This window comes from Phyllostomus discolor, chromosome 15, assembly GCF_004126475.2.
Source record: "Phyllostomus discolor isolate MPI-MPIP mPhyDis1 chromosome 15, mPhyDis1.pri.v3, whole genome shotgun sequence".
NCBI lineage: Eukaryota > Metazoa > Chordata > Mammalia > Chiroptera > Phyllostomidae > Phyllostomus > Phyllostomus discolor.
In genome coordinates, this window is record NC_040917.2 from 16,132,415 (window position 1) to 16,157,046 (window position 24,632).

The 24,632-nt window shown below is 53.5% G+C and overlaps 1 protein-coding gene across 1 annotated transcript in view; it reads left to right on the forward strand.

Annotated features, from left to right (window-relative positions):
- Positions 1–24,348, forward strand: part of TP53BP2 (tumor protein p53 binding protein 2) — a 51,910-nt gene extending 27,562 nt beyond the window's left edge. The window contains exons 4-18 of the mRNA XM_028531353.2: positions 3,274–3,356; positions 4,895–4,996; positions 6,811–6,985; positions 7,846–8,027; positions 8,395–8,559; positions 8,959–9,187; positions 10,397–10,504; positions 10,841–10,989; positions 11,802–12,261; positions 13,785–14,566; positions 16,838–16,975; positions 17,728–17,861; positions 19,785–19,951; positions 22,679–22,878; positions 23,600–24,348. Of these exons, the coding sequence (XP_028387154.2) occupies positions 3,274–3,356; positions 4,895–4,996; positions 6,811–6,985; positions 7,846–8,027; positions 8,395–8,559; positions 8,959–9,187; positions 10,397–10,504; positions 10,841–10,989; positions 11,802–12,261; positions 13,785–14,566; positions 16,838–16,975; positions 17,728–17,861; positions 19,785–19,951; positions 22,679–22,878; positions 23,600–23,641 (3,116 nt within the window). The 3' untranslated portion in view covers positions 23,642–24,348. The remainder of the gene's footprint in view (positions 1–3,273; positions 3,357–4,894; positions 4,997–6,810; positions 6,986–7,845; positions 8,028–8,394; positions 8,560–8,958; positions 9,188–10,396; positions 10,505–10,840; positions 10,990–11,801; positions 12,262–13,784; positions 14,567–16,837; positions 16,976–17,727; positions 17,862–19,784; positions 19,952–22,678; positions 22,879–23,599) is intronic.
- Positions 24,349–24,632: the final 284 nt, after the last annotated feature.

The window sequence follows — 24,632 nt, forward strand, 5'->3', positions numbered from 1 at the left end:
CGGAGTGGGGCAGGCAGTGGGAGGGGCGGATGAGAGGCAGGTGGGAACCCAGGGGGGGGGGTAGAGACAGCTCTGCCAAGCCCGGACCGGGGGGGGGGGGGGGTGGGAGGGCGGAGATGAGGGGGTGGCCTTGCTTGCTCTGTTCGGTTGGAAGACGGAGAAGTTTCATGAGAGTTCTAGGGCAGGAGGGGAGGAGGTTGCGGAGCAGGGAGTGAGGGAGTCTTGGTGGGCGAACCCTCACCCCGGGTGAGCGGTTCTCGGAGGCGGAGGAGGGAGCCTGTCCCGTGGTAACAGGACAGAGAGGACACTGTGGCAGGGGCAGGTGAATGCGTGACCCTCTGGGAGCAGTGGAGGAACTTCTCCGTGGAAGACACGTGTTCCCTGAAGTGATGATGGTGGGCAGTCCGAGCTGTGGGAGGGGCAGGAGAGAGCCCCCCGGTGGAAGCCCACAGCCGGGTGCCATGGAGCCCAGCTGACTCACATGAGCGCGGGGACCGCGGGGACTCGGGCTGTAGGAGTGGACAGGTGGTTGAAGTGACCCAGGGTCGGAGTTATGCCACAATACTCCAATGCAAGGTCAGGGGGGCCGGTGGAGAGGGTTTGGGCCAGAGGACACCGCAGCTGGACGGGGAAGAAGTAGAGGCAGGAGGGGCAGAGAGGAACAGGCCAACGGGGTCCAGAGGTGACAATCACAGATTAATGAAGGGGTGTAGGGAGAGGAACTGTGTGGTCCAAGAGTAGGAGGTTGGAATGTGGGGTGTCAGGAGCGGGGGCTTCAGAGTGGTCGGGAGTTGAGCCTGAGGCAGAGTGGGGACGGGGGAGCCACCGGGTGGAGAGCTCTCACCCGTGGGTGGGAGGGTCACCCGAGTGAAGGCAGGGCTCGGGGCGGAGGGGACACACGGTGGGGTGGTCACCGCTAGTGGTGAGGGTTGTGACCGGAGTTTGTAGGTGACAATGCACGACGCTGGAGAAAGAGTGGGCTGACAGCATCATCAGACTTTGGGGACACAACCGTCCCTGGGACCCCAGAGCTCTCGTGGCGCGTGGGAGAGCAAGCAGTTTCAGATCTGAGGTCCGTGAGGAGCTCTGGGCCCAGCAGGAAGCCACTGGTGGAAGCAGGTTACTGGTGTTTCTGAAAGCGTTAGAACTTGTAAAATGCGAAGCTGAGTGTTTGTGACTTCCATCTGTGATGCTTGGGAGTGAGAACGTAGGTAACATGTTAGTTACTGGATGTCATGCAGTTTCACTTTTATCACTTTAATACAGGTGTCCACGTGGTACCCACCAATTGGGCATCCCTAAATTTAGACTGGGGGGAACCCCAAAGTCCACCCGACCGGCCTCTCCCACTCTAAAGATGAGAAACACTGACACTTCAGGGTTAAATGACGTGTCAGAGGCCACATACCTGGATGCGGCAGCGCCTGGTCTGCCCAGAGTGGGACTTGGGTCCCCTCTGCCTGGACTGTGGACACGCTGGTACCCAGGGACTTAATTTAAATGAGCACATATTTCCTTCCTCAACCATCTTCTTTTGTCGCTTTAATTTGGCTTCTGCATCTCAAATTTTTATTTCGTTCCTTGCTTACATTGCTGCAAGCATCCTTCCTCCTCTGCATGAATGGGTGAATTTTACCTGTTCCTCTGCCAGTTCAAATGTCCTCCCACACAGTCCTGGGTAAATTATTAACAGCCTCTCAGGAGCACAATGTGCTCTTTCAGAGTGTCTGTAACGTGAGAACTACAACCCGAAGATAAAGGCACTGCTGGCGTGGTCGCGGAACACCAGCGCCACATAGTGTTCGGACTGGGGCACAGCAGGGCCGCCGGGCCGTGTCCCTTCACACGGTGGGGGTCACCTCTTCAGTGTCCACGTCCGGATGGGGATTAGGGGGCTGTCACAACGTTCTTCTTCCAGTTGCACTAGGCCCTGGCCGCCAAACGTGTGTGAAGTTATTTTTAAAGATTTTGTTTATTTATTTAAGAGAGGGAAGGGAGGGAGAAAGAGAGAAATATCAATGTGCAGTTGCTGGGGGCCATGGCCTGCAACCCAGGCATGTGCCCTGACTGGGAATCGAACTTGTGATGCTTTGGTTTGCAGCCCACACTCAATCCACTGAGCTATGCCAGTCAGGGCATGAAGTTATTTTTAAAGTGCTTGCCTTCTACTCGAACTGTATAACTAAACGTGCCGAGGGGAGGCGGGTGGCGTGCCTCTCTGAGGCAGCGGAGAAAGCAATTATTCTCAAATGGTAGATGGACTTTTCCTGCAGAAACAGCGTGACAGGCTACTGCAGCTGCTTTGTCGGGGAGCTGAACGGTATTTTTGAAGCGAAGCTGACACGTGAGCGGTAGGCGTAAGTGTGACGCCTAGCTCTGGGCGTGGGGATTCGTGCTGAGCTTCTAGACAGGGACGGTAGGCATGTGCTTCAAAAGGAATTTTAATCTAGAATTTCTTGAGATGATTTTGTAATTTTTCGAATTTCTGGAGGTACAAATATAAGCTTGATTTCATGCATTTTAAAAATTGTTGATATTATTTGTTTCTTATGATACATCAGGTTAAGACTGTTGTTCCCTTATGCTGTGTTAAGTGAAACTGAGAGACCCATGTATTTTGGCTTGAAACATTACATTTAGCCAAAAAAGCAGAATACGGTGTTTTCCAGTTAGTCCTTTCCCAAACTAAGAAAATGAAGGTTTTTTTTTACTTAAATAAATGGGGAAGTACTTCACAGTACTTGTGAGTTACCACAAAACGTTCTCGGTAAGACACATATTTGAAATACCGTTTGCCTCCTTGTCAGTTGCTTCCTTCCCACTTAGGTTATGGAACACTGTTAATGAGCGCAAGGGTGGACTGATTGCATTTTCACTTAGTTCTTCCAGCGAAACTGTTCCTGATTTAGCTCACTACTGAGGCGCTAAACAGAGAACCAGGAGGAGCTACTGGAAGGAAATGGCGTGCACAACCCATGATCAGAAGCACGTTTGTTTTGTCAGTTTCCCCTCCTCTGGTCTCTGAGTCCTGCGGCTTTCCTGGGGGGTGCTGGTTTCTGAAGCCCACCGTTCACTGTTCCACGTGAGGGTTTCCAGGACAGGAAAGTAGGGGACCTTCATGCTGTTGGTACTAGACAGTGTTTGGTTTTCAGTTTCCTTTCAACCCAAAATATCAGAGGGGCAAGAATTACAGAACTAAGAAGTGAACTGGTTATTTGGAGTGACTGTCTCTCAACTCTGGCTTGACGCGCAGTTTTTGGATTTTGTGTTTAGTGAGTGGGCCAAGGCCTCAGGATCCAGCTTTGAAGAGAAATGGAGTGAAAGTCCCTGGCGACCATCGGAGGAAGGAGAATGGCGTAAGTGATCGTGGCCTCCCGGCCGAGTGTGTGCACGGCTTTTCCAGCCCGTCATCCCCCTCACCATCATGCTGCCACTCTGTCACTCAGTGGGGTATTGAGGGTGGCCCTTTTCTTAGGGGTTATTTTGTAGGTATTTCATAGGAACAGTTGATTTTGACGATCTCTTCATTGCTGACTATTGAAAGAGGTTCGATGCCAACTATCCCATAAATTCAGAACAAAACAAACGCAGAGCACGCGAGAGGAAGGATTTGCTTTGGGGTGATTTCATTTGTTGCCGTAATGCTTCTGGAAAAATGGAAAATGACATGTTCATGCGTTTGCTATTGTCTGAGAGCGTTAGCAAGTAATTTTGGGGTTCCTCGACACGTTTTCTTTTTGGAGCTCAGGATTTTTAGTGCCGTCGGGGATTAGCTAAGTTACCTTTCTAGGTCTGCAGTGAACTCACCTTAGAGTCCAGATGCTCCAGAGCAGCCTTTGCTCCCACCCACCTTTCCTCGGGAGGGTGACAGAGGGCGGATCCGAGGGGGGGGGGGGCGTCTCAGTCACTGCCAGCATCAGAGCGCGTCGTGACACAACACTTCTTTCCCCTTCACGGGGTGTTTTTTTAAGAACAGCTTTACTGATGCACAGTCAGCACATAGGAAACTACACCCATTTCAAATGCACAGTCTGAGAAGCTCTGACGTATTGCACACCCCCCTGAAACCACCACCCCAACCCAGGCAGTGGGAGTGCCCGTCATGCCCCCAAGTGTCCCTGCGCCCTCCCTTCTCACCTCCCTCCTCCCCCCAAGGAACCGCCAGGACGTCCACTCTGTGTCACTGCAAGTCAGTCGTGTTTTCTAGACTCTTCTGTAAGTGGAACCGGAACCGTCCACTAGGTGCTCTCCGCCTGGATTTGCTCAGCAGAATTATTTTACGGTGTTTTGTTGTGCACGTCGGTCGTCAATTCCTTTTTATTGCCGAGCGGCATGGCCCGGCCCGGGAATGCCTCAGCTTGTTCACGCGCTCACCTGTGGACGGACCTCGGGTGGTCGCCCGTTCTCGGCCGTTCCGAACCCGGTTGCAGGGAATGGATGGTCAAGAGTGGACATCTCGCCCTTTCCTCCTGGCGATCCACTGTGTCTTGAATTTTTTAACTGCCAGGGTGGTGGTGTTCCACGGTTGTCCCGATGACGGTATTTTGGGTTTGCTGCCGTGCCCCACTCCCATGTTTGACGTGAACAGACCCTACTTTTCTAGCGCAAGTTAACTACAGAACGAGGTATTTCTCAGTTGTCCCACTGAGGTCACTGGCTGTTGAAGCTATTCAGTGTTAAATAGACTGCTTAAAAGAATGCTGCTCTGTGTATTAGGATGCTTTATATCTTAACCTAGTAAGTCAGCCGCAGGGGGTGTTGACATAAAAATGAACGGTCTCTTTGGCATTGTGGGAGAAAAGCGGCTGAGTGACCGGGACGTGGTTGGTTCAGGTGACGCCCACAAATGGTGCGCGCAGACCCCTGAGGGGCTGTTTGTGCTTCCCGCCCGCAGGTCAGCGGTCCCAGGACGGACCTGACTCTCGCCGAGCTCCAGGAGATGGCGTCCCGCCAGCAGCAGCAGATCGAGGCGCAGCAGCAGATGCTGGCTACGAAGGTGAGGCCTTGCCGGAGGGGGCCCGCCATGTCCGTGTGTGCACGGAGCTGCTTCCCTCCTGCACGCGCCGTCACGCCGGTTACCTGCAGGCAGGCATGTGTGCGTGCATCCCAGGAGGCACTGGCCGTGTGGCGCCTCCTCCTCTTTACTGCAGCACGTTGTAGAAGCCGGTAGTCATCCCGCTGGTCAGTCTTCCCGACCCCTGGTTCTGATCGAACTACCGAGCTGTGTCCGGTATCAGTGGACTTGGAAGGGCATAAAGAACCCTTGAACTACTTCGCTAGCGGGAGCTACTCTGGGCTAAGCATGACCTGTATCATGGCTTCCACAGGGAGAACTTTACATCGACTCATGCCAACACGGTCCCCTGCTCTCCCGATGACAGGCTGCTTGCCTTTATTTGGGGACATTCTCCACCCCCAAATATGGACAGCAAGCTGGTGCCCCAGCAGGGCTGTGCTCACACACACGGACGGCAAGCTGGTGCTCCAGTGGGGCTGTGCTCACACACACGGACGGCAAGCTGGTGCTCCAGCGGGGCTGTGCTCACACACACGGACGGCAAGCTGGTGCTCCAGCGGGGCTGTGCTCACACACACGGACGGCAAGCTGGCTCCTGCCTGTGGGCTGTAGTCTGCCAGCCTCAGGTCTAAATACTCACTATATGCAGCTGACCTGTGCTTTAGCGACTGTGACCTCACCAGAGTGGGGGTTGACAGCTGAAGGTGTGACGGCAAACTACCAAGCAGACTTGGGAGGAGTGGCCAGGGTTCGGGACGGCAGTTCTCAGCATGCGCCAGGCCGTTGTGGAATAGTTCCTGGGCCTGCTCTGTGGGCAGACACCGGCTTTCTCAGTCACGTCTCACTGCTTCTCAAACTTGAGTGGCGTATGCGTCACCTGGGCATCTTGTTAAAAATGCAGGCTCTGATTCGGTATGTCTGGGGAGGAGTCTCAAGTTTTGCGTTTCCAACAAGTTCCTAGGTGATGCTGTGAGGGTATCATTCCTTGAGTAGCAAAGACATAAATTCAAATAAAAAGTTTAATAGAAGAAACCTCTAGTCTTGGGTTGGGGTCTTGTTTTGAAACTATTTCTGTGTCGTTTATGATTTAGGCATACTAATCTGAGAAATTTATAAATTGTATAGCTCTGTTTTACTTAAAATTTCTAATAAGAATAAAATTGTAGTTGCACAATGCAGTTTTCTAAAGGTGGTGAGCAGCGCCTTGTCCCTTGTCTAAGTGTATCTGTCGAGTGTATATTTATGACCACGTAAGGTACAAAGAGGTTTTCGTTCACTCCTCACAAGGCCTGTGGGGTAGTTACCCTCGATCATCCGTTTGGAGATGAGGAAACCGACTTGCAGACTCGGTGAGCTCGGTGAGCGGCCCAAAGCCTCATGGCTGAAAAGGGGCAGAGCTCGGGCCCGAGTGCAAATCCCACCGCAGAGCCCATCACGTCACAGCTTTCTGAGACTGCTTCCCGTCTTTCCACCAGCGAGCGCCTTTTTAAAACTGTAGCCGCAGTTCGTGGAAACCAGCTCAGGGCTCACCGCTTGCTTGCTGCATGAGAGCTGCTCGGATTAAATGTACTGGTTTCTGGCTCTTACCCCCAAAGGATTCTGGGGTTGGGCCCAGCGGTGCCCACTTATAACACGCTTCCCGGGGGTGGGGGGCTCTGGTGACCACCTCCAGGACAGAGCTGTGCGCTGGTGCCCCTCAGTCCCAGCATCTCGGGGATGTGGGTAGATTATTTTTGGGTTAGTGATATCCCCGCTTAAAACGGTAACGGCCTGCTGGCGGCTTTTGTCTTCAGGAACAGCGCTTAAAGTTTCTGAAACAGCAGGACCAGCGGCAACAGCAGCAGGCGGCCGAGCAGGAGAAGCTGAAGAGGCTCAGGGAGATAGCGGAGAGCCAGGAAGCCAAGCTCAAGAAGGTGAGGGCGCTCAGAGGCCACGTGGAGCAGAAGAGGCTGAGCAACGGGAAGCTCGGTGAGTCGTCCCTCTTGGTTGCGTCTGTTGCCAAGGCGACCCATGAGGCTGGGGGAGGGGAGGAAGTTGATGTGAATTTGTAGTAGGAAGAATGAGATGAGACTTTGTGTGGAGATCACTTTAAAAGAGTGTTTCTGAAGTGTCATTCACGAGTTCTCCTGACTTGAATTCAGCTGTTGAATGGTTAGACAAGGTTCTTAAGTTACCTTTGGAAAATGTATTAGTAGTTTGTTTTTTTCTTTTAAGTGTATTTTGATTGGAAAGTAGGTGAGGCAGGGAGTTTTAGCTGTATATTAGCTCCATTTATTGTAAGACCATTTAAATGAAAATTTTAGTGATTTAGTAGCTCCATGTACTACTATAAAACGTCTACAGAAAGTTAATGGAGTTTAATGTTTAATTATGTATGTTTTTAAAGATTTTAAATTTATTTTTAAAGAGGGGAAAGGAGGGAGGAAGAGAGGGAGAGAAACACCCATGTGTACTTGCCTCTCGCACGCCCCCTACTGGGGACCTGGCCTTCAACCCAGACGTGTGCCCTGACTGGGAATCGAACCAGGGACCCTTTGGTTTGCAGGCCAGCATTCAGTCCACTGAGCCACGCCAGCCAGGTCTAATGTTTAATTATATTCATAATACAAATTCTGCTAAAAATACATCCAGAACGAGGCACAGATATTTTGAGCCGTCCCTGTTGGTTTCAGCCGCTTACAAAAGAAATAGGTTTGGCTCCAGGACATCTCTGGAAAATTCCTCCACTTTTCATTACAAAGTTCATTGTGAAAGCCTGGCCGCCTGGGAAGTGGTCCATTCTTACTTTTCTTTTCAATGATTGTTGCCTTTTTCCCCTCTCACTCCAGTGGAGGAAATCGAACAGATGAATAGTCTGTTCCAGCAGAAGCAGAGGGAGCTGGTCCTGGCCATGTCGAAAGTGGAGGAACTTACAAGGCAGCTCGAGATGCTCAAGAACGGCCGCATCGACGGCCACCACGACAACCAGTCGGCGGTGGCTGAGCTCGACCGGCTCTACAAGGAGCTGCAGGTACCCTGAGGGCTGCTGGGAGCCACAGCAGAACCCTGCTTAGGCACACAGAGTTGTCCTTACAAGTGGCAGGAAGTGCTGGATTTCTGTGTCTTTTTCCTTAAAGGGGCTGGCGGGGAGGACGACCTGAGCCCCAGAGAATCCAGAATAACCTTTCCAGTCCCTTCCACAGGAAACCCGAGGCATTCCTCAGAACCACAGCCAGGGGGTCTCACGCTTAACCGTGAACCTGGAGGTGGGAGGTGGGGAGGGGTGGCGGGACGGAGCACTTTTAGAAGTTATGTAACAGTGGACCGAGTGCCTCTGGGAGAAAGTGCTCGCCCTCCTCCTTGGCTACCTTTCGTCGTTTCCCCCCCGTTTTCTGCAGCTGAGGAACAAGCTGAACCAGGAGCAGAATGCCAAGCTGCAACAACAGAGGGAGTGTTTGAATAAGCGCAATTCAGAGGTGGCCGTCATGGATAAGCGTGTGAACGAGCTGAGGGACCGGCTGTGGAAGAAGAAGGCGGCGCTCCAGCAGAAAGAGAACCTGCCAGTGAGTGGGCTGCTGCTGCTGCGGCGTGGGCTGGGGGGCGGGGGGCAGACGGCCAGCCCGGCGAGGTCAGTTGTCATAGCAGCTGTGGCACGGGCAGCACCGTGCAGGGTGCCCTCGGGAGAGAGGGAGGGACGGAGGGAGGGACGGAGGGAGGGAGGCAGCGCCCGGGGCTGCCCGGAGGATGATCCGCTGTCGGTGTGCTTCTGGGGCTCCGGCTCTCCTGCTGATCCGTGTGATGATGTCCGGGGGCTGGGCGGTGGCGCAGTGTTCTTGTTGGGCACGTTTGTAGCAGACCCTCTGGCCAGAGCTGACTTGAGAATGTTCTGAAAGCGTCCCGGACGTCCCTGAGTTTGCCGCAGTCCGGCCTGTCACACTCAGGGACCTGTGCTCTCTCCGAAGGTGTCGCCGGATGGAAACCTGCCCCAGCCAGGCGTGTCGGCGCCCAGCCGCGTGGCTGCCGTCGGCCCCTACATCCAGTCGTCCACCATGCCCCGGATGCCCTCCCGGCCCGAGCTGCTGGTGAAGCCGGCTCCGCCCGACGGCCCCTTGGCCGGGCAGCCCTCCGAGGGGCCCATGAAAGTCCACACGCTGCCCAACATGCGGTCCGGGGCGGCCTTGCAAGCGAAAGGTAAGCACGGGTCACGTTCACGGCCATCTGCAGCTCAGGTCCTCTCGTCCTCACTGTTGCGTTTCCCCAAGTTTGAGTTTTAAGAAAGTGTCTTCCTATCCCCGTTCCTGTTTAAATTTATTTCTAAGAGTCTCCTTGTGTTCTTTGCCAGGGCAGTACGTTTCTTAACCCTAAATAATAGAGTTCTATCGGGGAAGTGAAACAGAAGGCAGTATTTTTGCAAATCTGAAAATTGTTTTGAATTCCTCCTTGCGAAGAAGGAAAGCACAGTCGGATGTTAGTCACCCGAGAATGTTTATTTTTCTGTAAAGACACCCTCTGTGCGGTTAGTGGTGTCGTCTCCGCAGAGCGCGGGGTGCGAGTCCACTCTGCCGGGTAGACAGTGCGTATGTTCAGGTGCGCTTACGCCGGAGGCCTCGCCTGCTGACAGCGTTTGGCGTGAAGGTCGGCGCGGCGGGAGATGCAGAGAGGGTGACGGAGGCTCCCTCCCGAGTTAGTGGTCTCTGCGTTCTGGGCTGCCCTCCGGTCCAGGCTGGGGTGGCCGTGCTTGGAGGGTGGGCGACAGAGGGGGAGCCATGGGAGAAGCAGGGGAAACGTTCTTCCAATTCCCAGAGGAAAAAAAACAACAGCCAGGGTTGCCTCTTTATCCCTGAACCACTGTCCCGTGCGCAGATCCGCTGCCTCTGTTTAAAACTGCTGCTGTGCCATAATGACCCCCGTGAAGCAGTGTGCAGTGCGGGGGGCTTTGCGGAGGGGAACTGCTGCTGCTGTCGGGCAGAAGCGAGAGCTTTGAGACGTAACTGTCAGTGCACACCGGCGTCCTGGGTCGGGACCCGCGTTCCCGCCCCGTGTGCCGCCCGCACGCACGCTCGGGGTGTCGTCACGGGAGGCGCGCCTCAGAGCCCCTGGGTCTGCTCACCTGGAAGTGGTTTTCTGGGTGTAAAGGTGGCACTTTCCTACCCAGCCACGAGTAACGTGCTCTCGTTGGCGGTCTTTCTGTTTGCCACGGCTCCTTCTCAGTGGCTTGAGGAAGGGGGAGAGCCTTAAGCCAGACGTGTAAAATCCAGTGTTCTCTGAATAGGTCTGCTGGGTGAGTCTGGAACTCTACAGCTGTGTTTTAGAGACCCCACTTCTTAGCGGCAGCAGGAACCGTGGGACATCCCTTCGGAATGCCGCGTTATTTGGACTTGTTGCTTCTCTGTGTTTCAGGCTCCAAAGTCCATTCGCTGGGCCCCGATTGGAGCCCAAATGCAGACCTTTTCCCGAGCCAGGCCTCCACCCCCTCCCCGAAGAGCTCTGCGAATGCTCCAGAACAAGGCAAGTCCGCTGGTGCTGCTCCCAGACTTTCTGCTTTGGGCGTCTGAGAGGTGCTGCGTGTTCCTTCGCAGAGCGCCGACTTTCCGGTGCGCTCACGCCGGGCACCCGGGCACCGTGGGTGTTTCCGGAGCAGCTTCGTTCAGCCGGGGAATTAGGGTGGCACCAGCATGGGGGTGCTTGGTGTTTCCTTAATCAACTTCTTTTAAAAGCAGGAAGGAAGGCATTGAGTGCCCACAGGGTTTCAAAGAGCCCGAGGAGAGATACACTTGCATGTGGATAAGAAATTTTATTACGAACAGTTTGAATATCAGTGTGATTTTCCCCCGTCCCCTCCAGCCGATGATGGGGAGGTTCTGCTGAGGGAGAAGGAGAAGAAAGTGCGTCCCTTTTCGATGTTCGACACGGTGGACCAGTCGGCTGCGCCCCCGTCCTTCGGGGCGCTGAGGAAGAACCAGAGCAGCGAGGACATCCTGCGGGACGCCCAGGTACTTAAGATCTGGCGTTCAAGCGAGGGGAGTGGAAGGGCGAGGTGAGGGGGGCGGGAGAGCAGCAGGTGCGCCTGGAAGGTTAGGAGGTACGACCGTGCGCTGTTGTCTTACTTACGTCCTGGTGCGCAAGTCTGTCCGTGGTGTCGCACGCGCCACATGAGGAACGGCTGGTAGACCAGATCTCCGGCAAATGCGAGTGCATCCAGAACGTTGTACAGGTGCTGCTCAGCCACCTCGTCTCCTCCAGATCAGGAGCCGAGTTTGTGTCGGACGATGTGGTGGGGATTCCTCTGTTAGGGTCCCCACCTCTGACAAGCAGGTCGTGGCCAGGAGCCCCACGTCGGGTGTTTTTGAACCACCCGTGGCCCCGGCTGCACGTGGTCCCGGGGAGCGAGAGCGGCCCGCTCTGCACTGGTGCCGTGAAGACGTGAGACGTTCCCGTGGGCTGACAGCTGCCCGGCTGGGGGGTGGGGACGCGGAGGAGGCCCTTCAGGGTGGGAATTGTACTGTGTGACTCACGTCCCTTGTTAAGTGTGAGTCCGTTCAGAGACGGAAAACTTGAATGTGAATGATGAAAAACGCAGTGTAGGTCGTGGGCACGCGGTGCAACGTACAGATCTAGTGTCGCGGGAGTGTGCACGTGAGACCTGCGTGGTCCCGCCAGCCGCGTCACCCCAGCAGACCTCGTAACAAACAGCAGCCCCGCATGTCCAGTGTGTGCCCACAGTGGGGGAGACTAGCTTACCTGGGGCGTCCCGTGTGCCCAGCTGTGTAAGTGCTTTCCCCGGCTTTTTCCGTGTGTTTCACAGGCTGCAAATAAAAACGTGAAAGTCCCGCCTCCCGTCCCGTCAAAACCCAAACAGATCAACCTGCCGTGTTTTGGACAGACGAGCCCGTCCCCGCTGGACAGCAGGCCCGATGGGGACCCTCAGCCGCTGTCAGCCGCCGTCCCGTCCGTGGGAAGTAAACCCAAAGCGGCAGGGCAGCAGCAGAGGGTCCTGCTGGCCCCCGGCGCACCGTCGGGGCCCCAAGACCAAGGCCTCGTCCCGGGCTCCAAGCAAGAGAGTCCCCCGGCCGTGGCTGTCCGGCCGTTCACGCCACAGCCTTCCAAAGACACCCTCCTTCCCCCCTTCCGGAAACCGCAGATGGTGGCGGCCAGCTCCATATACTCCATGTACACGCAGCACGCGGCCCCCGGGAAGAACTTCCAGCAGGCGGTGCAGAGCGCGCTGACCAAGCCGCATCCCCGAGCGCCGCCCTTTCCGAGTGGTAAGGTTCCGTCTGGGTCGTCCTCTCGTCTGTGCAGGCGGTGCTGGTCCCGCACCAGAGCTGCCCGCTGCCGGGAAGCCGGGTGGCCTGTCCCTCTGTGACTGATGCCCATGTTCTAAGGGTTTGGTTTACTCACGGCCTCTGGTCTTCATGGGGAGTTTAAACTTCGAGTTTCTGCTAAACACCAGCCACTGTGGTGGGCACCAGTGATAGCAGACGGATGGAATGACAGGCTGTGAAAATAATCGGTGAATAAAATAGAGGAATAAAACCGATAGGAAAACGTAGCCTTCTGCATTGTAGTTCCCGTGGGCATCTGTCCCCCCCGACCCGTGAGCTCCTTCAGAACGAGGACTCTGGCTCGCTGGGGCCTGGGGAGCGGGTGCCCACGGGTGGATACAGCACCGAAGGCTCTGTGGTCACCTCAGGTGGCCAGATGTTTCCTTGGTGCGTGGACAGTTGGACAGCTGCCCCTGTGGGGTGTGGGGGTGTTTTTCTTTGTTGTTTTAAGAATGAACTCTTCCTACTATATTTTATATTTAACTAGAGGACACGACCACTCGTTAAATATAAAAACCCGAAGAGATGACTGTGTAAAACGTACACAGTCTGGCCATTTGTTGGGTTCTTTCTAAGAGTCATTCAGTAGTTTTGTAAGACTGGAATAAAATTCACCGTGTCTCATTGGAGAAAAAATGGCTTTCTGGTCACAAAATAAGCATGTCCCTGTGGCCTAAGATGCCATAATTAGACAGCAAGAATTAATAATATATGTGACATCTTATTCTCTTCATGAGTCTCCATGAAAACTGCTAATGTGCTAATTTGGGGGTTAGATGGTTTCGATACAATTAGAAGGTTAAGGGGAATAGTTTTGGTAAATTTAAGAGTTCTTAATAATTTTATAAGCCAAATCTGGTTTCTCACATGGGTTTACTTTTTTTTTTAATAGAGAATCTTTTTTTTTAAAGATTTTATTTATTTATTTTTAGAGAGGGGAGGGAGAGAAAGAGAGAGAGAGAGAGAGAGAAACATCAATGTGCAGTTGCTGGGGGTTATGGCCTGCAACCCAGGCATGTACCCTGGCTGGGAGTCGAACCTGCGACACTACGGGTTTACTTTTGAAAGCTGTGAAGGACGAGAGAGTGCATGTTCAGTTTTAATCTGGGCGCAGGAGAGGAGTACCAGTCTGCATGGATTCCCCGTTTCTTGTGGCTCTTGGCACGTGAAATTCAGATGCTGCAGCCAGCGACCTTACGATTATAATTGGCAACACTTTCTTACTGGTGCATACAATAATGGCACGTGTCACTATCAGTGGGGTTTTGACTCTGCAATAAGTTTATTAGGCAATGACGGGAGCCTTGCTTTGTCGCGTATTGTTTTAAAAAGTCAGTTGCCGCGAAGGGTGTTCTGCAGTGACGCGGAGGTCGCGCGCAGCCGTGGCCACCGTGAGCTGCGCCCGGTGCTTGCCAGTGTCGTGTCGTTGACGCTGATCAGAGCTTGTCTCCGTCTGCCACCAGTCTACGGCAAGCCCGTCCTGGCCGCCGCCCAGAGCCAGCAGCAGCACCCCGAGCACGTCTACTCCGGGAACCAGGGCAGGCCCGGCGGTCCGGAGCCCGAGCCGGAGCCCGCCTCCTCGGCCCAGGAGAGCCACGAGAACGAGAGGATCCCTCGGCCCCTCAGCCCAACCAAGCTGCTGCCCTTCCTGTCGAACCCGTACCGCAACCAGAGCGATGCCGACCTGGAGGCGCTGCGCAAGAAGCTGTCCAACGCCCCGAGGCCCCTGAAGAAGAGGAGCTCCATCACAGAGCCCGAGGGCCCCAACGGGCCCAACATCCAGAAGCTGCTGTATCAGAGGACCACCCTCGCCGCCATGGAGACCATCTCCGTGCCGTCGTCCTACCCCCCCAAGCCGGCCTCAGCGACCGCCGGCCCCGAGAGCCCCGCAGAGGTCCAGAACCCGTATCTACACGCGGAGCCGGAGAAGGAGGTGGTGGTCTCTTTGGTCCCCGAAGCCCTGTCCCCGCAGGAGGCCGGGGACCCCGGGATGGAGAGCAGCGACATGCCAGCTCCTTCTCCGGGCCTCGATTACGCACCCGAAGGGATCCCAGACACCAGCCCGGATTTCCAGAACAATGTGGAAGAGCCAAATCCAGAGGCTCCCCACCTGCTCGAAGTGTACCTGGAGGAGTATCCCCCCTACCCACCGCCGCCCTACCCGTCCGGGGAGCCAGAGGGGGCTGGGGAAGACTCCGGGAGCATGCGCCCACCGGAAATCACCGGGCAGGTGGCCCTGCCTCCGGTAGGTAACTCGGTCTCTCGGGACCCGTTGGGGAGCCTTGTCACCCTCCCAGGTGGCGGCTTGTCCAGACCCAGGGAGCACCAGCCAGTGCTCGCAGCCGTTTGCGACAGAAAGTTCGTGGTTCAGTTGCCCGCTGCAGTAAGTGTGTCCTGCAGTTTGCCTTTTTGTTTTAGAGTTCCCTGGGCACGGAGTGGATCTTACGAATGTCCAAAGTCAGGGTGCCCACTGTGAGGTACATGTTTGTGTTCTCGGAGGAACCCCCCTTTTTCGTGAAGGGAACAGAGTCCGGTCCTTACACCTGTACACGCATTGCCCTCTCCTCTCTAGCTGATGCCGCGCGCTAGGAAGCCCCGCTCGACGAGGAGCGAGGAGCCCCAGGTCTGTGACCTCCGCTCCCTGGTTCGGCTGTGACACCGGGGCGATGGTTCAGCCTCTCAGGGGTGACATCCGTCTTTCAGACTGTTCCTTTTCTGGCAGTGAAATTGGTGTTCCGTGCAACCTTCCAACGCCGATGAAATCGGAAGGGTCCTGGACGAAATGGGTGCAGGGCGGGGCGGACACCTGGGTAGCCTCCTCTTCGCCTTGAGCACAGTGTGTGAGCGAGTCTTGGGCAGCACGAGGGCCCTGCGGTTCCCCGTTACTCGTGTGTTTGGACCTGGGCGTGTCCCCCACACTCCTTCCAGAGGTCCGCTTCAGATTCAGAAGTTCATCATGTCACTTTCAAACCCGATGAGGGGATAAGAATCCCAGGTTGTCTGGAATTAAAGTCGGCTTTTTCAGAGTGTGATCTGAAGTCATTTTTGTTTGCACAGGGTGCCAAACTGAACTTTTAAAACCTGGGCAAAAGCAAAATAGTGTGTTGTCAGGATTTTTGAGAAAGGGCTTTATATATTTAGATAAATTACTATTCAGAGATAATAATTATTCAGAATTGCTACATTTTGCTACTATTTACAGTAAACATTTGCTTTGATATAGTGAACACTGGATTTTAGGAAGGAAAAGTTTTAAAATGGAAGTTAACAATTTTTTACACAACCAAGTGAGTGTTCTCAAAGTCCTAAGGCTTGATTCTCTTCGTCGGAGTGTTAAACGTGAGGAAAAAAGAAGTTTTCACATCTACTTTTAGTTCCCCTCTCTGTTTGTCGTTGTCAGAGTAATTCGTACTTTCAAAGAGGAGAAACTAAGTTTATAAAAACATCCTGTTACTTTTTAAGATTCTTATTCTCTTCCTGAGAAAGTGATTTACTTCGTCCTCTTTAGTTTGCGTAAACGCGAAGCCACCATCACGTCCTTCCTGTGCGAGTGGGTGTGCCAGCCGTGCTCACGAGCCGCGTTGTCATGTTTGCACTTCCCTTTTGTCCAAGAAACAACAACACTTCAGCCATCGCACATTTGTGAAGTGTATCGATCGCCACTTAATAGACGTGTGTGCAGCACGCCCCACCTCGGGAAAGGCTCCCACCTTGTTGCGTGGGTTTTGGAGACTGTTTCATGGGTGGTTAGAGCTCATCTTAACAATCTTGCCTTGTTTTCTGAAGTCTGATGGCAAAGTATAGAAAGAATTAGCTTACGTATCTTGGAGTGTAGTTAAGTTTTTAATGTAAAATAGTGACAGCATTTGAAAGGCTGGTGGGCTTCTCCTTGGTAGGTATCTAAGACAGACTGATGTTCTTCGTTATTTACCTCAGTGGCGGGTTTTCCCTGCAAAGACGCCCTGTGTTCCGGAAGGGTTAACAGGGAGGCTTCGGAGAAGCCGGCTCCCTTGAACTTGAATTGCAGCCCTGCTGTTGTATGCCTTCGGTCTCCTGATCTGTAAAATAGGGTAGCAGGGCTTTCATGAGAGAAGAACGAGTGATCCTTCAGTCAAGGTTAGCTCGTATAATTGTGAGTTGTGCTCTTGCCTAGTGTAACCAGGTGGGGCAGGTGATTTAAAGGCCGGTCTTTGCTAGTTCTGCAGCTTGACAGAAGACCAGCCCACCTGTCCTTAGAGAGATCCCCTTCGCTCCGCCCACCCCACCCTGTAATGGACGGCCAAGTGTGTTTCACTAGCTTTTGAAGGTTACATCCTTTCCACTTAGTTACGTGTCTCTATTCATTAAGCTGTTATTATTTATATTCTTTTCTGAATGCTGTAGACTTCACTAAAAAGTGCTACATGTGTATTTTTCAAGCATCTTTACCCACTCAGTGAGATGTTATTCCTCCCCTTTTGTGGGTGGTCTCTCGCTGTGTCCAGGACCCTTAATTTTCCACGTGTTTCCTCTGCAGGGCAAAAGGACAAACTTACGTAAAACTGGTTCCGAGCGAATTGCTCACGGGATGAGGGTGAAATTCAACCCTCTTGCTTTACTTCTGGATTCATCCTTGGAGGGAGAATTTGACCTTGTGCAGAGGATTATTTACGAGGTATGATTGCCTTAGTCAGATTCTTAGACATGACCTTGTGTTAACAGTCTGACCTTGTGTTAACAGCCTGACCTTGTGTTAGAGTTTGCTGTAAATCTCTAATCAGAAAGCTACAACGGAGAAATTGCATTTTTAAACTTTCTTTTGGGGGCGGTGGGGCTATGGAGAGAAACTCTAGAGCTTGCTCCTCAGTTGGCTTTGCTGTGCTAATGGCCTGACTGTGGAGTTTCCGATAATGCAGAAATTCAGTTTTCACTGGGGTCCTCTAGAGAGAGTGCTCTCCTTCCTCAGGGAGACCATTACCCTCCATTAAAAATGGCCCAGGCATGGATTTATACTGGGCAGTGTTAAATTACAGATGGTGCCCCTGCTTTTCAGAAACCTATTATTTAAAATATTTTTAGTTTGACCTTTTTTCCTTCCATGGAAAATGCCACTTCTCGTTAGACACTAATTTGTGGTGGGGAGTCGGAGGGTAAATAAACAAAACCGACTATAAGGATGTAGTTCTTGTTCTCCTTCAGTTTTTAAAAAACCTTTTTATAGCGCATGTCTACTTAATATGGCTGTTTCGTCTGTCTTATTTCTAGAGTTGTTCTCGGCAGGGTTTTCTTGGCCCCTGTGGTGTTTTTTAAAACTCACAATTAAAACCCACAAGTCCGTTTCTGTGTCTGTGACCCTGTCAGTCCAGTTAATAGTGACTCTGGCGTCGAGCCGCCGGAGTGACAGCTGCCCTCCCTCTGACGTTCCAGGTCGAGGACCCGAGCCTGCCCAACGACGAGGGCATCACGGCTCTGCACAACGCCGTGTGCGCCGGGCACACGGAGATCGTCAAGTTCCTGGTGCAGTTCGGGGTGAATGTCAACGCTGCCGACAGCGACGGCTGGTAGGGTCGCCTGGAACCCGTGCTCTCGCTGGCGCGGGGGGCGGGGCCGCTGGCTCGGGGGGCGGGGCCGGACAGCCCAGGAAGGGGCCTTGCTCTGGGGGAACCTGGGTACGTGTGGGTCCTTGCGCCACCTGTCACCCCGCAGGAGGGACGTGGCGGATGCTTCTGGGGAATTGGCATGTCCTCCTGGACGTGCCCTTCTGGAAGCAGATGGAGTTTTAAAAGTTTAGCATTTAAATAATGAGAATAAGAAATGTCACAAAGCGGTACGCACACTTCTGCAGATTTGAGAAACGCCGATTGAAGCAAGCCCTAACCCCTGCCCCTGTCACGCCCTGAACTTCTCTGAGTCTTTAGTGTGCTCACACCCACCGTGCCTGTGCCTCGAGGGGTGGCGGAGGGAGTCACCGTTTGCCAACTTTTCCTAACATGTTTCACAGTGGAATCCATTCTTTACGGAACATTCTGTGGAATGGTTCGGTGTGCAGAAAACGTGGGTGCTATCAGTGGTGAATGTTATGGTCCATTGGATAATGGGCCATTATTAAATAGCGAGAATGACAATTCTAACAAGTTATTGTCACCCCCCCCATAACTGGAGTAGAGTGAATAGTAAATGTTGTCTTTTATTCCATTTAAACAGTGTTTTAAATAATATGCTCTTTTTTGGAAGAACATAAGAAATTTAGTTTTTTCTATGTCCAGTGTTTTTAAAGTTATATAATCACGCTCTGTTTCCTGAGGGGTTTGACTGTTTTTCTGTTCAGATGGAAGCCAGGCTCCAAAACCAAGTCTGCACACGCGCACGGGTGCGGCACGCGTGTGCCTGAATGTACACAGCCCCTGTGCTGCCACGGCTGCGTGCCCGTGCGTGTGACCGTCTCCCTCTCGTGGGACATTTGTACTGCTTTCCAGTTTTTTTTTCTTATAAAAAGTACTTGGAGAAGCATTTTTGTTACAGTTTTTAAAAATTACAAAAGTAACGTGTCCCCGCCGTGGGAAATGTGCAGAACGGAGAAATACAGCGAGCACAGCACGCCCTCTGCGCCCCAGGGAGGAGGTGGTAGGCGAGATTAATCTGTTCATGTGTTTTCTTCAAGCTCATGCATATGCATAATAATTTAGTCTAAAATTTTTATTTAACTTACAAAACAAATTCTTTTTTTTAAAGATTTTATTTATTTATTTTTAGAGAGGGAAGGGAGGGAGAAAGAGAGAGAGAAACATCAATGTGCAGTTGCTGGGGGTCATGGCCTGCAACCCAGGCACGTGCCCTGGCTGGGAATCGAACCTGCGATGCTTTGGTTCGCAGCCTGTGCTCAATCCACTGAGCTACGCCAGCCAGGGACAAAACAAATTCTTAATGTGTGGTAATGTCCTCATTTCCCAGTATTGGGAACTCAGATTATAGACAATTTTTCACGGTTACAGAAGCCGCCAATTAGACAATACCTGCAGTGATACTCACCAGACTGTTAGCGATCACGTTCTAACCGAGAATAGGAGCACGGGTCTTTTCACAGCTGTGTTCCCGAGGGGACTGAAAGGAAGAGCGAAGGGAAGAACAGGGTGAAGGAGCAAAATCTCATGTACTCGAGGGCCCGATTAAAGTCCTCAAACGAACATCTTCAGAGTTCGGGCGGTGGTGCTGGCCCCACTTCTACCTTTATTACTGATCTGGGGCATTTCTAATGCACAGTAAAACATCTGGGGTGCTGGAGAAGATCCTCTGTGAAGGTATTCACGAGTTCCCGCCCACCAGCTGCCTAAAGTAGATGAAGACGCGTGTGTTTGGGTTAACACGGGTTTACTTAGCTGAGGAACAGTAGTAGCCTCTGCGGCGGTGTGAGTGACTGGGCCCTGCCGAGCGGTCGCCTCCCGCAGGCAGAAGCCCCCAGTTCTCTGTGTCTCCACCCCCCACAGGACCCCGCTGCACTGCGCCGCGTCCTGCAACAACGTGCAGGTGTGCAAGTTCCTGGTGGAGTCGGGGGCCGCCGTGTTTGCCATGACCTACAGCGACCTGCAGACGGCCGCGGACAAATGTGAGGAGATGGAGGAGGGCTACACCCAGTGCTCTCAGTTTCTGTACGGTGCGTGCCAGCGCGATCCGCGGGCGGTGGCCCCTCCACCTCTGGGCTCTGATTCCCTGGGCGCTTTTCGTATTTGGAAAACCGTTTCTGCGTTGAGCGTAGGCCTGGGCACTGAAAGGAAGGCCGCTGTGGTCCCAGACACTGACACAGCTCTTGTGTGTGCTTGCGTGCGTGCATCTGGGGATGGCTGCTGTCAGAGCCCCTGATCTCATGGTGTTCGAGGCTCTTGATCCTCGAAAGACCCTCCACTGAGACCTCACTGCTTAGAGTGACGGCCTCTCTGAGCAGACGGAACCCCTGTGTCCACGATGATCGAGGAAGACGCAGCCGGGATAAGAACCCCACTGGCCCAGGGTTTCCTGCTGAATCCCACCGGTCACACGGTCAAACAAAGGCCACTTTACTCTAGAATGAATTTTTGGCTCTTTCGTTTTCTCGATTTTGAGTGTATGGTTCTGACTGGTGTACGAGCAGCAGCTCTGCACCTGGAGAAAGGAGGACGGGCAGCCCCAGGGGCTGGGTGGCTCTTCCATGCACAAAGAGAAGTTTTTATCTGCAAGTCTTAGATGGCAGGTTCCTTTTCCTCCTCAACTTGGCCTCAGAGACCTCGAGAAGGGGAAGAGAGGGCTCAGGAGGGCCCGGGGACGTCACGGCACTCAGGCAGGGCCCTGAGGTTCAAGGCGTGGGCTCTGTCCTCGCTGTCACTGACTGTCCGCCCGCCCGTCCCCCGGGCCTGCTTGCGGAGAGGACCGAGAGTCGGAGGGAGACCTCTAGCCAAGTTCCCTCCCTCTCTCAGCCCTTAGTTTTTAGTGTTGATGTTTATTACTACTTTTTGTTTATGTTTGGAACTCTGGATCAGAGAATAACTTTGATGTGCTAACATTTAAAAAAAATTAACATGGTATGTTAATGTATTTTTGTTATATGAAATGTGATGGCCACCCTGAGGTTTACTTCAGCGTGGACAGGATTTTTAAAACTCTTCTATGGACATCCGTCAGGTCAGAGGTGCCAGAAACTTGTGACACGTTGTGGAGTGTTTCTAGCATGGACGTGCAGTGTAGCCGACAGTTATGACAATAGGGACTCCCCCCGCACCCTGCCCCCTGCCCCCCCCACTCCATCCTCGCCCTGCTCCCCTTGCTCCCCCTGCTCTGTCCTCCCCCCATGCCCTGCTCCCCCTGCCCTGTCCTCCCCCCACGCCCTGCTCCCCCTGCTCTGTCCTCCCCCCACGCCCTGCTCCCCCTGCTTCGCCCTCCCCCCTGCACCCTGCTACCCCTGCTCTGGGGTGGATTTGGAATGGAATCTCATGGTGGCTTTAGTTTGCATGCCCCAAAATTTATCAGAGAATGATATTGAGCGTGTTCTGTTTAAAGCAGTGATTTGTGTACTCTTAGTTTGGTAAATAGCAAAGTGAATAAGAAATTTTCTTCCATTCCTAATGATTTCTTGGAAGTGAGATTCAAGTCGTTATTTTGAGAATACTGAAGCATTTAGAATTTCTCACCTCTCCCCTTCCCTGTTCCCCTCCCAAACAGATAAGGATCAGGCCAGCTACAAACTTAGCAGAATCTGGGTTACATCCAGGCCCATTGTCCTGGTGACCCTGGCTGTCACGCTTTGCGTGTCTTGTTTGAACAGGGAAGTTGGAAATTCACTTGTCCCGTTAGTAGGAATCTGACCCTTCAGATGGCAGGGCCTTCCTGTGGAACAGTTTCCTTTCCCGTTGCCTTTGGCCCAGAGGGAGAGAGACCCTGGGCGCTGTGGCACCGAGTGGTGTTGGAGCAGTAAGTTCCTGGTGAATAGTTGCATATTCACCTGAGTTGAAAGAACCTACTGTTCAGAAGCAAGCAGATATTTTACTAGCTTTCCTAAAAACCTAAAGGCGACTGTTTTTAGTGAACTCTGTGTTGCTTGGGACCTTGCCCAATCCCTTCCCTCCCCTCCCCACCCCCTCCCCTGCTTGTTGGGGGCCGGTGTCCCCGTGCGTGGAGAGAGGTGACACGAGGGTGATGTTGACTCTGCTGGCAGGCGGACCATGGGGGGTCCTTTCCCCTCCACAGTCTGTGGGTTTCACTCTCTCAGAATTCAGGCTCTCGTTATTTTCGAGTCGGCTCTGTGCAGACACGTTTTCTGTCGTGTCTGAAATACTCAGCCATGTTGTGCATTCTGGCGTAGTTTATATGTTTTTCTTTTGTTCTTTTGTTTGGATATCCATCAACACTCCTGCTCGCTGTCCCCTCTCTGCTCTGTGTTCAGGCGGGACAGGGAGGCCGTGCTCCCCGAGGGCCTTGTCCTCGGACCCTGATGTCGCCAGGCAGGTCGCTCCCTCGTTCAGTGTCCGGGCTCGAACAGTTCTGTCCCTGGGCTCGCGGAAGTCTCGTATTGTGCGTCAGACGCGTTGCAAGGGGTGCCCAGGTGTTGGCGAGCTTGCGGAGCTGTTTCCGGGCGGGGGGCACCTGGTGCCTTGTCTCCAGCATTCCCTCCGCTCTGCTGGCTTCCCCGCCCCCCACGCCCCGCCCCACCCCCCACGCCCCGCCCCGCCCCGCCCCGCCCCAGGAAATGTGCGTCGTGGGCGTTCCGTGCCGTGGTGGCGTGAGTGCTGACGTTCAGCGCGTACCCGCCCATCCGCCTCTGACGCTGCGTGGCCGGAAGTCCGGAAGAGGGGTGGGGGCGGAGTCCTCCAAGTCACGTGTCCTGTGCGCGTCCTTCCCGTCCCGACTTCAGGGGTCCAGGAGAAGATGGGCATCATGAACAAAGGCGTCATCTACGCCCTGTGGGACTACGAGCCGCAGAACGATGACGAGCTGCCCCTGCGGGAAGGGGACTGCATGACGGTCATCCGCAGGGAGGACGAGGACGAGGTGGAGTGGTGGTGGGCGCGCCTGAGCGAGAAGGAGGGCTACGTCCCGCGCAACCTGCTGGGGGTGAGTGGTCCCCGCCCTGGGCTGCTCTGTTGGGGGGTGGGGTGGGGGCTTTCGGGAACCGCTGTGTGTGACGGTCCCAGTGCAGCCGACAGACGGCTCTTGGTTAACGAGACGTGGAATGTAAAAATTCGGAAGTCTTAGATTTGGACTAAAAGCCACATTTTCAGTGATTCCCGTTCAGACCAAACAGCACGTTTCGTTTCTGTGCTCGCCGGCCCCCAGGGCCTGGGGCTCCGCTCTGCGGGGACAAGCAGAGGGACACTGGCTGGCTCGTGGGACGGGCACCGGGCTGAGGACATCGGAAGTGAATTTTCGTTTGTGTCCGTCGGGATTTGCGAATCTGTGAGCAAGCAGTGAGCTTGAACGGGATTCTTGGTGCTTGCTCTCCTATTCGATGTTAAGTTTCTTAAAAGCCAAGAAAGTGATGAGGCCGCATCAACGAAGGACACACGGAGGGAGGGCGTCATCAGGGGAAGCCCCTCGGGAGCACTTCCGGAGCATTTCGCTGCAGCTCGGGGTGTCGCTGTGTAGGGCCCTGGGCCGTCCGAGTGTCCCGGCGGGGGCGCTGGCCGGGAGAGTCTCTGTGTCCCCAGGCAGCTCGGGGCCTCATGTGGCAGAAGGAGCTCTTTCCTTAGCTTCACACCTTCCCCCAGTAGTTTGTGATTTTGTTAGACTCCCACCTGTTTGTACTCATGTAACTATTTTCTGAACTCTCTTACAGCTCTACCCAAGAATTAAACCGAGACAAAGGAGTTTGGCCTGACACTTTATAGAACTGTAGCCAATGAAGAGTTAATCTGTCATCACTAAGAAGAAGTAATAGGATTGTCTGGGGCACAAACTCCACGAAACTTATTTTAATGCCCGTGTAACTTGAAAGGCAGGAAGACCGAGCTCTGCGAGGAAGTGGGGGACTGAGAAAGTCGCCGGCAGTGGAGGACCCCCCGGCCCCGTGCAGTGGGGCTTGTGACCACACTTGCCTTCCCGCGCCGGGGCGGCTGCCCAGGGCACACGCGGGGTCCACAGCGCCAGCCTGTTCTCCGCAGGAAACAGGGCCACGTACTGGGCAGCTGGGAAGTCAGCCTCGTGTCCTGCTGGAAAGGACCAGTGCCATTGCGGCGCCATCCCAGTTGTGCCCAGCACCGGCTGGACCCCAGGCCCCACGAGGCCTCCAGCTGGCCGCACACTGTGCGTCCTCCGTGCGGGGCGGTCGGTTGGCAGCCGGCGAGCAATAAACTTACCGTATGAGTTCTTATAGCATTTGCAGAATGATACTTATTTTGAAATACTGAAATGAAGCTAAACTACAGATAATTAGGTTGAGAATCTTGTTTTTAGGCTGAATTTGAATATTTATTGCCTTTTGTATCTCGGAAATTAGACACTCGGTATAAACTTACCTACACTATTTGTCAAGATCATAGCCGACCTTAAAAACAATTGTAATGAAATTAAACTTTTTGACTGTAAGCTTTTCTCTGGTGTCAGTTTTCGGTGTCACACATGCACACGCCCTTGTTTAAGGTCACAAGCCACGGAGATCTTGTCCCTAGACAGAAAATGAGGTTTACCAGCCACGTGATGAAATGTGAGAAGTGTTTCTTTGTTTGGAGAAGATGCTCAGTTTTGCAATCCATGAGTTTGGTGATGGCCTTTGGTAGAGAATTCGGGTTTTGCTTTTGTTTTTGTTTCTGAAGATCTCTGGGACCGTGGGGATAAGAACAGACCACATCCTTGTTTTGTTTTCCGTTTCT